The sequence below is a fragment of the Theropithecus gelada genome, chromosome 10 (genome assembly GCF_003255815.1).
Source record: "Theropithecus gelada isolate Dixy chromosome 10, Tgel_1.0, whole genome shotgun sequence".
NCBI lineage: Eukaryota > Metazoa > Chordata > Mammalia > Primates > Cercopithecidae > Theropithecus > Theropithecus gelada.
Window position 1 is genome coordinate 20538074 of NC_037678.1, and position 16697 is coordinate 20554770.

Here is a 16697-nt window from a genome sequence, read left to right on the forward strand (position 1 = left end):
ATGGCTTTAGTGTCAGCCAATGAGGCTCCTGAAAAAGACTAGAGTTCTAAGCTGACTGTGGATTGCACAGTGAAGACAATGGGGTAATAGCTTCTGGCCAGGCTCTCTACTAAGTAGAATAGATCCAAAAGGTATCAAAAAGGAGGGAGAAGGCCATACATTGATCAAAGACGCTAAAACTATAACAATGTCAGATTTGCTTCAAAAGATCAGTTAGGAGCCCTGTTTGCAAAATGGGGCTTGAGGTTTGAACAAGCTGGAATGGTTCCTCCTTGCCAATCTGGTCTGCAAACTCTACTGGACACAGGATTATGTATAACAGCAGATAGAAGGGAGACAGATAGAAGCAAAAGCATCTAGACAGGGTGCCAAATCTTCAGGACAATATGAGGATCCTCCTCCTATCCCTCAAATCATCCTAATTCAACCCTTGGCTTCAAAAAGCAATTTCTAGGCTTTCAAGGCAAACCTGGTAAAATAATAGTGAATACTTTTACTCCTTGAAAAAGGAGTGGGCCATTTGCCTCTTACAGTGTATCAAGCCTAGCCAAAATGTGGCTCTGGGAGTTGCAAATAGCATTCCAACAACTTGTGTTTAGTATGCAAAGAGGAGGGCAGTCTCCTCCAATGCAGACAGGAACAAGAGTGCTGTCTGCACAGGCTGGCCCTCGTGTTAGTTGAGCCAGTTTCAGGAACAAGCTTCCTGCAAACTCTGCCCCACCACGGAGCTGCCAGTCAGCAGAAAACTCTCAGAATGAGGATGCAGGGATCAAAAAGAAGCCCAGTGATGGACAAAGAAACAAACTGGGGCAGGGGTTAAAGAAGAGAAGAAAGCAAAATAATATTACTCACATAAATGACTGGGAGTTTCTACCTTAGGACTAAAGTCTTCTTGCTTTTAAGTCTACAGTCTACAAAAATTCCCTTACAAATGTAATAGGACTGGGGGTCAGAGAAAGACTAAGAAATCTTGGCTGGACGCGGTGGCTCACGCCTGTAATGCCAAACACTTTGGGAGGCTGAGGTGGGCAGATCACCTGAGGTCGGGAGTTTGAGACCAGCCTGATCAACATGGAGAAACCCCATCTCTACTAAAAATACAAACTTATCCGGGTGTGGTGGCACATGCCTGTAATCCCAGCTACTCCAGAGGCTGGGGCAGGAGAATCACTTGAATCCCAGAGGCGGAGACTGCGGTAAGCTGAGATCACACCATTGCACGCCAGCCTGGGCAACAAGAGCGAAACTCCATCTCAAAAAAAAAAAAATCTTGCCTGTGTTCTGAGAACAAAAGGAGCTTTTGGCCCTCTGTTTTTGTTTACATCCTTAAACCCAAGGTGCTGTGAGAAACTGCAACTGATGCAACTAAGACTTCTTCCGAGACCTGTGCATCTAAGAAGGGAAAAAAAAAAAAAACCTACAATTTATCAGAGATACACTATAAAGAAGAAATATTGAGATTAAGAAGATAGAGATTAGAAGACAATATTGCTTTGTTCTGAGGCCAGTCCTCTAGGTAGCCTGTAACAGACACTTACTGCATTTTGTATATACTCCTGCTAACTACCCTACTCCCTATATATCCCCCCAAAATGTGGCTGCACACCGGCAATTAAAAGGCGTGAGTTCTAATCTCAATTTTCTAAAATGTTACCAATTAAAATTTTGCCGGCTTCATTGGGCAAGCCTCCAGCATTCCCATGTGCCATCAGCCTCTGCTTTCTGAACCTCAGTTACAACTAAGGAAATCTCAGGCATGGGGTCTAGGAAGAGTCTGGGATAGGATTAGAGTGAGCTTTACAAATCCACATGAAGAGGCTGCTCCTACAGCAGTCACCTGCATCCCAAGTCCCCTGCAACTGACTGACTTTATGGACAGAAGACATGAAAACCAGCTAATGCCCTTAGCAGCTGCTGGGGGAAATGGATTAGCCTTTGCTACGTTGCTACAAAGAACAAGTAAGTTTTACATCCTTATTACTAAATCAGAGCCCAATGGCCTGTGCCCAAACTTAATAAAGTATCTCAGAGCATGCAAAACATTGGCTACCTAAAATTCAGGCAATATATACACATATATTTTTTCTGTATTTTAACAACGTAAATTTAAGAAAGAAGAATTAAAATGTTGGTTCTATGGGTTGAAATCAGATTGCAGACACTAGCAAGTCACCAAAATCAACCATGTGTATACAAGTCACAGATATGGAGAACAGATTTTAATATTCATGCAGATTGTCACAAGCAGGAAAGTTTAATATGCAGCAAGAATAGGGACCTATAAAAGAGAAACACATGATTTTTATAACAAATGTCTCCCTTTTCTTCTCCTTTCTACTCCATTGTTTCCCTTCAGTGCTCCGTCCACAGACTGCCTTTTTTCTTTTTGAGACAGTCTTGTTACTATTGCCCAGGCTGGAGCGCAACGGTGCAATCTCAGTCCACCGCAACCTCCACCTCCCAGGTTCAAGCTATTCTCCCTGCCTCAGCCTCCTGAGTAGCTGAGATCACAGGCACCTGCTACCACACCCAGCTAATTTTTTGTATTTTTAGTAGAGATGGGGTTTCGCCATTTGGCCAGGCTGGTCTCGAACCCCTGACCTCAGGTGATCCACCTGCCTCGGCCTCCCAAAGTTCTGGGATTACAGGTGTGAGCCACTGCGCCCAGTCCATCATGCCTTTTCTAAAAGGCAGAATTGGCCTTCTCCTGTTCATACCTCCATCCAAAACATACTGTTTCCCTACTTTCTTAAGGCCCACTGCATTGCTTTAGGTTCAAATTTCCTCATGTAAGAAAATGATCTCTTACCATTTCTATAACTAGAGATACCCTACATTCAAACTCAAAAGCAAATTACAGATTCAAGAGCCAGTCCACTTTACAGCCCAGGAAGGTTAAACTACTACACTATAAGCTAGTATAGTAGAGTAAAGTCAGGACCAGAATCCGTGTCTGTCCTCCAGCCTGGGCTCCTTCCACCACACATGGTGTGCCTTTCTTTCTTCCCCTACACTTGGACTTCTCTTCCATATGAGCTGTACTTTAGTTCTTCTTGCACAAATAAGTAGCTTCTCCACCAGGGATCTTCAAGAGAAAAATAGAGTTTAAATCAAAACTCCTCAGATGCAATTCTTTTTGTAACACAGTAGCAAGATAAACTCACTTTCAAATCCCTCAAACCTACTGATTCAATGTCTTGTAACAACTCATTTTCTTTTTGCTCCTCTCTCCTCTATCTCCACCTGCCAGGTAACACAATCTCACTTTACAATGCTTTTCCTAATATAAATTTCACCAAACTCAGGCTCAAACAATGCATCAAACACATTCAGTGCTACAACCAATTCCTCAAAAAGCCAAAAGTTACATCACAGACACTAACACCCTTAAGAGCATCAATCCAAAAAAAAAAAAACAAAAGCAGAAGAGCCGCAGTTTAAAAACTTAACAGACATGCACAGGTTATGTCCAAAGTACTGTCACATTTCAGAGGGATCTGATGCCATCATACCCTACTATATTTACCTCCTCAACTCATTCTGGGTGTGTGTGCATACATGTGCATTATTTTTAAACACCAGAATTTAGTGTGGGATAATTTCTACCTTTTTAAAAACAAACACCCTTTTTATAGCCTGAATGGGAAGTACTAATCTTGTACTTGTACACCTGAAGTTAAAATGCCAGTAACAGAGTAAAAATGGATCTAAATCTAAAATCAGTAATAAAGTGGAATATCTGGGCACAAAATCTTTTCATTTAAAAACTAATCAGGGCCAGGCACAACGGCTTACACCTATAATCCCAGCACTTTGGTAGGCTCAGGCAGGAGGATCGCTTGAGCCCAGGAGTTCAAGACCAGCCTGGGCAACATGGTGAAACCCTGTCACTACAATAATATAACATAACATAAAAAAAAAAGATTAAAAAAATGAAATAAAATAATAAAATAAAACAAAAAATTGGGTGCAGCGGCTCACATCTGTAATCCCAGCACTTTGGGAGGCCAAGGTGGGTGGACTGCTTGAGCCCAGGAGTTTGAAACCAGCCTGGGCAACACAGACATCTCTACAAAAAATAAAATTAAATTAACTGAACATGGTGGCACGTGTCTGTAGACCCAGCTACTCAGAAGGTTGAGGTGGGAGGATCACCTAAGCACAGGAAGTTGAGGCTGCAGTGGGCCATGATGGCGCCACTGCACTCCAGCCTGGGCGACAGAGCAAGACCCTGTTTCAGAAAACAACAACCAAAAATCCACTAACCAGCAAAAGACTGTCACTGGTTTAAGACTCAAACTCTGTTGTTCACCTTTGACAAATTACAAGCCTCCAGCACTGCTTTCGGAGGCTCCCACTATTATATGAATGCTATATAAAAGTGCATTAAGTATTAACAATAACCTCCTTCGCAGCAGGGTGTGGTGGCTAATGCCTGTAGTCCAAACACTTTGAGAGGCTGAGGTGGGAGGATAACCTGAGCCCAGGAGGCTAAGGCTGCAGTGAGCCTAGACTGTGCTACCGCACCCCAGTCTGGGCGACAGAGTGAAACTCCGTCTCCAAAAAAAAAGTGAAAGAAAAAAATACTAGTGTTGATTTTACAAATTATTTCTAATAGAAACTTGTTCTACATTTTTTTGAAGGTCACAATTCCATCTGCTTATGTATAAACTATAGGGCTTTTTCCTTACCCTACAAATTGTTCTCATAGTAGCATACAACTAGAATTTGGTCCAGTAAGAGGAAAAGGACTCATGCAGAGGGGAAACATTCTGCTGATTTGCAAAGTGAGCATCTAACACTCAAAATCAATTAGCTCCAAGCACAGGTGCAGCAACCGCCTAGAATTTTCATGCTACTTACTGGGATTTCAGAAGCAGCAGATTGAGAAAGAGTCTATTAAATTACACACACACACACACACTTTTAAATGTTCATGAATTCCACTTGAACACTTTAACTTGTTTATAAATTATCTAAGCTTCAAAGAACTACGTCTGTAAATATGTAATAATAATTTGGGAAAAGCACAGAATAGGAGCAGTTTATACCTTAAGTGCTACACACAAACTACTACAGAGATTCTTTACCACAGGAACTGGAACTTGATATTCAGTGAATGTGTGAATTAAAGTAATTATGTTTATGGTATCAAAACCTACAGACACATTTTACTCAATGTGCTGTGAAATTAAAAGAGAATACATGATATCAGGTAGCTATTTAAAACATGATGGTAAGTCATTTTCTAAAGTGCTAAGTATTTTGATTTAAGCATACAAAATGATGCAAACTGGGGCATGCCACAACATATACTGGTACGTTTGGGCTTTGATGGTTTAAATGTGTTTGATATAGATAAAATAACCTTTAAAGAGAGCCTCCTGATCTAACATTTTATTGAAACACTTATTTGCTGAGAAAGGAAAGGAAAGACCACTACCAACTGTCTGATCTCCATCCAGGACCTGATGCAGGAGGAATCCTTGTTTCCTAAGTACCTCCAGATTTCAGGTTTCAGGAATCTCTTAGTACTAGCTGTGATATATTAATTTTTATGGAGGAGTTCTAGTCTCTCTCAATCTGAAATTTAAGTCACTGCAATGCCAAAATACTTTTACACCATTTTTCTGTACAAAGTCATTACCTTGGGGTTTTTGTCGGGTTTTGTTGTTGTCGTTTTTGACAGAGTCTCCCTCTGTCATCCAGGCTGGAGTGCAGTGGCGTAATCTCGGCTCATTGCAACCTCCACCTCCTGGGTCTAAGCGATTCTCCTACCTCAGCTTCCTGAATAGCACATGCCACCATGCCCAGCTAATTTTTGTAGTTTTAGTAGAGATGGGGTTTCACCATTTTGGCCAGGCTGGTCTCGAACTCCCAACCTCAGGTGATCCGCCCGCCTCAGCCTCCCAAAGTGCTGGATTACAGGCGTGCATCACTGCACCCGGCCTACCCTGGGCTTTTTAAGTAACATGTAGGCTCTATGCTTTAAAGGGTTACGATGCTAACAGAAAAAACACTTTCAGGTTAAGAAAATGGATCAAAAGAAAGAACAGCGGCAAGTTTCCTTAAGCATTATCTCTCAATCACAATGGGGGATCAGCAATTCCAGTCAACAACCTACTCACCCAGCTATCCTTAGAGACAATTAAGACACAGCCTATTCACACAGATATGTCTTGTTTTAAAATAAGCTTTAAACGCCAAAGGGGGAAAAGGTTCTAATGCCCACTTCAAACCCACATTAACTTCAATTCATTGAATATTTAGTGAATATTGTGGCACCAAGAGACATGCTGGATCTTAAAGATACAAAGAATTAACCAAAAATTACAACCTAATTGGTAAATGTTATAAAAGAATGTACAAGATAAAGACAAAGCAAAGAGTGTAATTAACGTTCATAGAGGGAACTGGGACTAAGAAAGGCTTCACAGAAGTTATCACCTGAACTGAATTTTGACAGATGAATAGAAGTTTCTGGGCAGAAAAGGGAATACAGAGATATGAGGGTATGGCTGAAGAGTACAAGGAGGCTGCTTTTACAAGTAAAAAAACGTGAAAATGGGGAAAGGAGGAAAGCTGACAACATTGCAGGGACCAAGGATCACAAACAGCTTCATGCCATGCTAAATAATTTGATCTTCATCATAGAAGCAGTGAAGAAACACTGAAGGGCTTTAAGCTGATGAATGACATGATCAGTTTCATGCTTTCTTTCCGGCAGACCTTATTCTCAAACAGTTCTAAAAATAGTCTCTGAAATACTTGGCCATCAACCAATAAACTGATAAATACAGTATATGAAAAAATGCAATGATATAAAACTATCATTCTCACATGCAATTTAATTATAATTCCAGCAATTCAAACACTGAAAGAACACAAAGTTAAACTGGACAGTTCTACTGAACATTACTATCATTACTTCCACAGTAGCTGGTGGGGAATTCTCAGTTGCTGGGATTTTATAGGTGTTTCCAGAACCCCTTTCCCCTCCCCATTACGACTACTCAAATCCAAGTGGACCCTTCTGAACAGAGTGCTACATAGTATGAAAGAACAGCATTGGCTCTTTCCTTAATGAATCTGGTGTGTATCTTTAGCTGATAGAAACTGATGTAACTGCTATAATCACGGCCCAAATCTAGAAGCCAGAAGGGATTCAGGCCAAAACTGCTCTTGGACATAAATGCTTAACTACAAAAAACAATGACAGTAACAAGTAAAAAATGTCGACTACCAAAAAAAAAAAAAAAAGACAGCCACTGAGCTTTTCTTTAATTGCTGAGTAAAACAAATGAACAATAGATTTCAAAGAATCCCAAAATGAACCCAAAACACAGTCTGCATGGAATTACAGTTCCGAGCTGTTTTAACGTGTCATAATACACACTTCTCTGTGCTGGAAGTGGAGTGTAGAAAGCCACAACACTGGCAAGTAAAGAAGGAAGAAGGCATTTGCTGTAAGTAAGTAATTTTCAGGCCTTTGTTGCTTTCATTTAAGACTAATGATAGCAGAGCACTGAAAGAACCAGTTCACTGAGAGGACATTCATAACTGAAAAGAGTAAATGTACTCTTGAGAATCAAGAGCCTTCCTTTTCTTCAGTAATACATAGTCCATTATGCAAATAAACATTATACTTAACATCTACACTTATACCACCAAGGAGTCATTAGAGTAACTTCATGCTGTAATGAGTCTGCAGTGAGCTCAAAGTACATCTCATCATTTGACATTAAGGCCCAGGGAATTACCTCAACTGAGGCAGTTGGTAACTACTAAAGATTGAGGAATAAAAGCCTATTCAGCCTTTACACCTTTATAAAGCTTAATGATACAGCATTACCTAGTGCAAATCATTCACTGTTAACTAAACAATGGACACCTCAGCTGACAACTACACACATCATTTTAAATCAAGCATAAGAGTTGCTTGCTGACCTAGTGTTCCTTGAGTGCTAAATTAAGTGAGAAAAGCAGAGCACATAATGCTTTCACTCCCAATTCTGTATGCCTCGCCTCTCTCTGAGAGCATTAAATTTGACTTCCTTTCTCCATCTACCTTAGAGGGAGAACAGTTGGTAATCACTTACATTAACAAGAGACTCCTTGAACTTGATGTGAAGTCTGTAATTGGAAAGGGCAATGATGGCATCCTCGGCACGGCCCACAAACTCTGTGCTCTCTCCATGAAGTTCAAGGAAGGGAACCTTCGAGATGAAAGAAACCCTTTAGAGTTCTGAAGCAGTTAAAAAAAAAAAAAAAGGCTTCAAACATTAGTTGGCTGAATGGATGGTAAATCCTCTGCCACTGAAGTTGAAAACACAGCACGTAAGTAGACAAGGAACCTAAAGAGGATGGGTTTATACCCACCTAATTCAAATATATCTAGTTATTCAAATTCTGAACTAATAAAGGAATGATACAGAGAAGATCATCTTAAACAGTGGATTCCCAGGAAATAAGTCTGGCTAAAATGAGATGTTTTCCAGCTTGCATTTCTTTCTATCTATCTATCTATCTATCTATCTACCTAGTACATTACACTTCAATCCATTAACTCTGCTATACAGTTAATGCTAAATAAATATTTTATATTTAAAAGTGGCCTATAATTACCTGAAGATTCTCATCCTCCCGGATCAGCTGCTTCCTGGGAAAGATCTGATTGGCCTGGATGCACTCAAGGCTGTGCCGAGTCTCTTCATCCTGGAAAAGTCCAAAACCTTAAAATAATTTCAAAGCTTCTAATCATCCATATTTGGTTTTTCTGCCATGTCTGCTAGTATAATCACAATGAAAGTACGAAGACCAAGGTGAACAGGCAGAAAAGCTCAAGGAAACAATACTGATCTTAAAAAGTTTTTTATCCATTATATTAGGTACAACTGGTCTGAAAGCACATTAATGCAAAAAAAGAAAAAAAAAAGTCAGAGTTTAGAATATTTCTTTTAGGCACTAACAGGTTTGTTAATACATTTCTTCTTCTTCTTTTTTTTTTTTTTTTTTAAAGACAGAGTCTCACTCTGTCACCCAGGCAGTGGTGCACTGGTAGTGTAGTGCACAGTTAGTGTGGTGGTGTAATCTCGGCTCATTGCAACCTCGGCCTCCCAGGTTCAGGCAATTCTCCTGCCTCAGCTTCCTGAGTAGTTGGGACTGCAGGTGTGCCCCACAACACCTGGCTACTATTTTCTGTAGAGACGGGGTTTTGCCATGTTAGTCAGGCTAGTCTCCAACTCCTGGCCTCAGGTGATATAGCTGCCTCAGCCTCCCAAAGTGCTGGGATAACAGACCTGAGCCACTGTGCCCAGCCCCACAATACTTTTAAGAGAAACCAAGATATAATGCTTTTTTCTCTTTAAGTTACAATCTTAAATTATTTGAGAGATACATACTGAAATATTTAAAAATGAAAGGTGACATTTGAAATTTGCTTCAAAATAATTGGGGCGGGAGTAAGGAAGAAGTGGGACGTAAGTGAAACAGGACTACCTATGAATTAATAATTCATAAAACTGGGTGAGAGTTCATTATCTCTATCATTGTGTCTACTCTGGTTATATGTGAAATTTTCATAATAGAAAGCTTGAAAACAATTTCTAAGAAAAAGTAAGCTTAAGAACTGAATTTCCCAAGTTGAAAATATTTGAAAGACTATCCTTCATTTATTCTGCCTTATATTACAAAATGTATTTCTGATAAGACAATTTCAAAAGCAGCAGCAATAAATTCTCATCTAGATGCATGTGAATTGAATTATAATTTGTATTAAAAAGTAATCTTTTGCATTACGAATTTTTTTTTTTTTTTTTTTTTTTTTTTTGAGACGGAGTCTGGCTCTGTCGCCCAGGCTGGAATGCAGTGGCCGGATCTCAGCTCACTGCAAGCTCCGCCTCCCGGGTTCCGGCCGTTCTCCTGCCTCAGCCTCCCGAGTAGCTGGGACTACAGGCGCCGCCACCTCGCCGGGCTAGTTTTTTGTATTTTTTTAGTAGAGACGGGGTTTCACCGTGTTAGCCAGGATGGTCTCGATCTTCTGACCTCGTGATCCGCCCGTCTCGGCCTCCCAAAGTGCTGGGATTACAGGCTTGAGCCACCGCGCCCGGCCGGCATTACGAATTTTTATGGTATAGGAAGACATGAGAAAAATGTCATCTATTAGAAAGCCTGACTAAATTATAATAGAATCTGTTTACACAGCAATTTTTTTTTTTTTAAGTCAGGGTTTTGCTCTGTCACTCGTGTTGGAGTGCAGTAGCACAATCACAGCTAACTGTAACCTCCAACTCCTGGGCTCAAGTGATCCTCCAGCCTCAGCCTCTCAGGTATCTGGGACCACAGGCACCCACCACCATGCCAGACTAATTTTATTTTCAGTAGAGAAAAGGTCTCGTTATATTGCCCAGGTTGGTCTCAAACTCCTGGGCTCAAGTGATCCTCCCACCTTAGCCTCCCAAAGTGCTGGGATTACAGGTGTGAGCCATCAAACCCAGCCCCACACAGCAATTTTTAAAAGAGCAAAAGCCACATCATGTTCAACTGACAGCATTAAGAATTATAACCAGTGGTTACTGGCTGCTTCTGTATATACTACTTAACACAATTCCAATAATTTTATAAATCCTCCCCCAAAAAGTTTTTCCTCTTATCTATAAACAACACTTAAGGTTTTACTAACAGCAACCATAATCATAAAATGGTAATACTCTACACTAGCAAAATTCTCAAAATGAAGTCCACAGACTCTGAGATGCTTACAAGGGCCCTGCGAGATCAAAACCTTCCCAATAATATGATATTATTGCCTTTCTTCACCGTACTGACATCTATACTAATAGTACAAAAAATAACTGGTAGGTAAAACTGCTGGTACCTTAGCACAACTGAGGCAGTGGTACCAATTTCATACGAATGACCTTGATAAAACAAGGAAATATTATAAATTCTATTTATTAAATCCTGACCATTAAGTAGAAGTCTTTTTTACAGAGGAAATACAAGTAAAACACCTCTGATGCACGGTGCAGTATTATGGTGTCAAGAGGTAAAGCACTTGTGCAAATGCTTCAATTAAGAGATGAATTAGCCATTTTTTTCACTGAATATCATTCTTAATTGGAAGAACAACTGATGGAAAAACTATGTAATACAGACTTGGACATCTGGCAGGCCTTTTTTCCAAAAGATAGTATTAGGAAAAAAACAATAACAACAAAAGATAGTATTAGTTGCCAATAATTAAGCTTTTGTGCAAAAATTAGATTTTGGAAAACCTCTCATCTCCATGAACTTTATAGCTTCCCAGTACTTAGGACTTTTATCTTTAAAGTGGAGGTATTACCAAGTGTGATTTTAAAAAAACATACACACTATAATAAAATATGTCAACTTTTGAAGATCTGCCTCAATGAATGAACCCATTATTTTCCTAATGACCAATGCATGATGTTACAAAAATCATACGTGAATAAAGATTCACTCGAAGTGCAAGACAGACCAACGGTTTTAATGTAATATAATACAAAAAGTTCACCGATATGGTTTCAGATTCTATACTGCAACTAACCTTTAAAAAACCACCACTGGCCAGGCACCGTGGCTTATACCTGTAATCTCAGCACTTTGGGGGGCTACAGTGGGCAGATCGCTTGAGCCCAGGAGTTCAAGACCAGCCTGGGCAACACGGTGAAACCCCAACTCTACAAAAAACAGAGAAATTAGATGGGCACAGAGGCACATGCCTGTAGTCCCAGATACTGAAGAGGCTGAGGTGGGAGGATCACCTGCACCTGAGGAGGTAGAGAGTACAGTGAGCTGTGATTGTGCCACTACACTCAAGCCTGGGCAACAGAGCAAGACCTTGTGTCAAAAACAAACAAAAAAACACACCACTTGTCAAGTATTAAAGAAAAATATAAATTATCTGGGAAAACTGAAAATACTCTTCCCTTTTGTAACTACTTTTCTAACTACGTATCTGCCTGAGGCTGCATTTTCTTCCTATATTTCAAAGAAAACATTGTAACACACTAAATGCCGAAGTTAATATGAGAATTCACCTGTCATCTATTAAGCCAAATATTAAAGAGATTTGCAAAAATGTTAACGCTAAAACTAATTATCTTTGGATGAGGAAAAAATATTTTTCATCAAAAAATGTTATTTATGCTACCATAATTGGCTTGTTGTTACTTTTAAATGAATTTATGAGCATTTTAAAGATTTCTCAGTTTTATTTTCTAATATGGTATAAATAGACATAACCCACATAAACAAACCCTCCTGGAGGTACCTCAATAATTTACGAATGTAAAAAGAGGTCTGGAAACCATCAGAGCTGCTTGTCTACTATACTCTAACACTAAATACCAATTAAAGCTGCTTCAGTCCAAAAGTCAGGTTTTTCCTAAAACCATTCTCCTAGTGCTATCTATGAAAGACGAGCCATGATTGCACCACTGCTCCCCAGCCTGGGTGACAGAGTGAGATACAGTCTCCAAAAAAAGAGACAAAATTAAAGATGTGAAGAATCTTGAATTTAGGGAGATTTTTCTCATAAACCAATATGGGATAGTAAGGAAATGCTATATAAACATGGAGGGGAGCAAAAATCTTACATAAAAGTATACTTTTAACCTATCTTCTCAGCATCACATTAACTAGCTTTTTACCTCACATAAATTCATAAGACCTAGACTTTTATTCTCTGTAAGGTCATTTTACAGAGGTACCCATTATTAATCTTTAAGTGATTCCCTGACCTAGTTTTCTGCTGACTTTTAGCACAGAATTGAAATAACGTAGCAGGCTTGTAAAGAACAAAAAGAAGCCATTTACCTATTCACTCTTGCTGGCACACTCACCAGGGTGCTAATCCAGACCAATATATATCACCAAAATAGCTACTGAAAACTGAAAATGGATGATTTTCAACATAAAACAACTGAAAATTAGGCCAGCAAGGCAAGAATGAAATACCTATTTTTCATAAATCAAACAAATGTTCTTTTTAAAAGCTATTGTCTCAGTTCACATTACCTGTAAAACTTCAGAACTTTTCTCCCCTTGTACACAAAAATACATTTATTCCAAAAGGAATTAACATTAGGACTCACTGAATCTAGGGGACTGGTGATCCCATGTGGCTGAACAGTTGAATTTCACAGTTGAATTAGCCTGAATTTATTATAGTTTCTGTGAGTTTCATAGGTGAAGAAGGCCAAACTTGAGATGGTTAATAAGGTGAGAAGTTAGAAGGAAACAAACTGGGAAATGTTGGCCTGGTAACAGATTTGGAAACAAATTTATCCTAGGCTATAAGCAGTAACTTTAGAGATGTATTCCATGTCATTAATTTCCTGGTACTGCTGAGGAACACCAGGCATTGTGGCATCTGGCACTTCGCAGTCTCCATCCACCTCCATAAAGTCAGTGGGGTCATTCACAAAATACTGAAAAAGGGCCAGTCACCACAGTTCCAGACTAGTTTCTGCTACTGGCTAAATTATGCAGCTAGGAGAGGAAAGTACATGCCTCAGAGCAGAAGTCAACCATAGAGATAAATATTTAAAGTACATGGGAAGGGCCGGGTGTGGTGGTTCACGCCTGCAATCCCAGCACTTTGGGAGACTGAGACAGATGGATCACCTGAGGTCAGGAGTTCAAGACCAGCCTGACAAACATGGTGAAACCCCGTCTCTACTAAAATACAAAAATTAGCTGGGCGTGGTGGCAGGCGCCTGTAATCTCAGCTACTCAGGAGGCTGAGGCAGGAGAATCGCTTGTAACTAGGTGGGGGAGGTTGTAGTGAGCCAAGATCACGCCATTGCATTCCAGCCTGGACAACAAGAGCGAAACTCCATTTCAAAAAAATACAGTACATGGGAAGGAGAGACTGATGACCAGTCAATTAATCCTACTAACTGAATTTATATCTAGTGTTCGTGTTTGCAAAGCATAGAAGTGAAAATAATTACCAGTCCTACTGTCATTTCCAGTCATATTCTTAAGACTGGTATTAAAAGACAAACAATGCATTTCCCTTGATAAAATGCTTGGGATTACTGCCAAAGGGGTAAGGGTAAAAGAAGTCAAATACAAGAATAGTCATGAATTTATGATTACTGCAGCTGAATGATGTGTATATGAATGCACTGTACTTTTCTTTCTGCATAGGCTTCAGATTTTCCACAATAAAACATGAAAATATATTTTGCTAATGCTTAACCTCTCAAAGACTCCAATCTCATTTAAGAACCTTTAAGAGTATAAAAGACAGGGGGAAATGTTACTCTCAAATTAGTACAGGGGTTTACATTAAAAACAAAAATAATGTTCAATGCTTCTGAATTATCTATACAAAAACTAAGGATTAAGGACATACACTCTAAATGCTACAATATAGTATAATTAAAATCAATGGTCCAACAACTTGCAGAACGTTTTACAGCTAGTAAAATAATCATTAGGAATCCAAAGAATCAACATGGGAGAATGTTTAATTCATTAAGTGAAACAAGCAAAATAGAAAATTATTGTATCATTCTAACTATATAAAACATATATATGAGACATGAACTAGTTAGAAAGGAATATAATCGACGGGGCGTGGTAGCTCACGCCTGTAATCACAGCACTTTGGGAGGCTGAGGCGGGCAGATCACCTGAGGTCAGGAGTTCGAGACCAGCCTGGCCAACATGGCAAAACCCCAACTCTACTGAAAATACAAAAATTAGCCAAGCATGGTGGCAGGCGCCTGTAAATTCCAGCTACTCAAGAGGCCGAGGCACAAGAATCGCTTGAACCCAGTAGGCTGAGGTTGCAGTGAGCCGATATTGCACCACTGCACTCCAGCCTGGGCAACAGAGCAACTCTGTCTCAAGAGAAAAGATAAAGGAATACAACCATGGGTTCTGACGGTAGAATTATAAATGAGGATTTGTAAAAACTTGTTACAACATTACTTTATGAGAAATTAAACAAAAACAAAAGATACATACATTGCCATGCTACTCCCCAACTAGTACACACAGAAGCAACTCCCGAGCATTGTCTACAGCATCAGGCCAGGGACAACACCAGGAAGACTTTCTGCTACGCACCATGGAGAGCCCAGCAGCACCAGGAAGAGGACCACACTGTTACTAGCTGTGTGGTATACAATGAAGGACAAACCCTCAATACAGAACAGAGCTGCTTTCATAAGCCCATCATTTGTTTATTCATTAGCACTGGCTGAAATACTAAACAAGCACTTTTTCAATTCATTGAAAACTCTGTGGGAAAACCAATAAAGTATAATGAAGAAACAACAGAAAAAGTTCAATGTTTAGGTATAAGATAAATCATAAAGTTGTAATGCCCACAAACTAAGAAAAAACTGGCATGCCTTTAAGATAAGGGCAGTTACCTTTCTCTTCCTTTTAATATGACATTTCTGCACAACTAGTTTGTTTTTTTAATTTTGAAATGCATTTTCCATACATCCCTAATGAAGCTTGAAATTAACATAGCCTTTTCAATTCCTTCTCTGTGCATCAGCATAAAACAGAGTTTGGATCTAGGAAACATCACAAGGTAGAAGAAGGACAATATTACAGAGGACCATTTCTTTTTCAAGCCTTGAAGCACTGTTTACATTTCCTCGGGATTGATGAAAATGTGGCTGGCTCGCTGTTCCATCTTCTCTGCTTGAGCTGGGCCCCAAAATGGCCCGTAAGTCATTAAATTGTCCATTAAATTCTCTTTCTGGTTAAAGATACAGGAGGGGGTGTGCAGGGCTGCTCCACCTACTATGGGATCAAAATATTGCCTTAAAGAGACAGAACAGGGAAGGTAGGGAATTGCTTCCATGAATTCATAAAGCATATATGCTATGTGAAGTAATACATACGTTAATTAGCTTGATTTTGCCATTCTACAAGGTATATATATATTTCAAAACATTATGTTTTACACAATACATACATAATTTGTCAATTTAAAACATTTTTAAAATATGCAGATTACCATCTTACAATTTGTCTACAAACACACACACACATATACAAAGTTTTCACTACATGCTACTTCCTAGAAAAGGAATTAAAAACCTGGAGTCCAAGAACTGTATGTTTTAGTCTTGATTCCATTTGCTTGCTGACTGAAAAATAAGAGACAATATCTAGCTCACAGGATTAAAGTTAATAGAAATGAAACTGCTCTGTATATTGGAGTATTCTGTAATTATTACCACTAAGTAAACAAGAAAAGAAAGGAGATGAGATCTGGGAAAGAAAAAAATAATTTCTTACAAAAACAAAAATGGGTAAGTATGAATTTATTAGTGTTCACTTAATTGTCAGGACAGAGGTTTTTTTTGTTTGTTTTGTTTTGTTTTTTTTACTCTTATTTGCTTGTACTTACCATGACAGGAGGCCCAGATTAGGAGAAGAAATCCCCGTCCCTTCTTCAGTGTCCAACAAGGCTCTCTTCTTTCCCTTATGGTGAGGTCTTTGAGGGTGGGGGAAAAAAAGAAAAAAAAAGGGAGGGGGAAGGCAAAATTGGCAATAGTTTTTCCCCTAATCGGCCATATCCTAATAAAGGTATTATATATACACGCAGGTCTAAGAAGCTGATCAGAGTCAGCCAAGAAAAAGTTGATTATCACCCAGCCAATTCCTACTAGTCAAATCCCAATTTGACAATTCCTCTG

General features: G+C 39.4%; 1 protein-coding gene across 2 annotated transcripts in view; it reads right to left on the reverse strand.

The window, feature by feature from the left end:
- The window catches only part of MTMR3 (myotubularin related protein 3), a 142863-nt gene that overhangs the window by 40565 nt on the left and 85601 nt on the right, over positions 1-16697 (reverse strand). For both annotated transcript variants that reach the window (XM_025399068.1, XM_025399069.1), the window contains exons 3-5: positions 16409-16495; positions 8626-8715; positions 8100-8216 (exon numbers count right to left, since the gene is read on the reverse strand). In XM_025399068.1, coding sequence (XP_025254853.1) covers positions 8100-8216; positions 8626-8715; positions 16409-16411 — 210 coding nt within the window. In that variant the 5' untranslated portion in view covers positions 16412-16495. The remainder of the gene's footprint in view (positions 1-8099; positions 8217-8625; positions 8716-16408; positions 16496-16697) is intronic.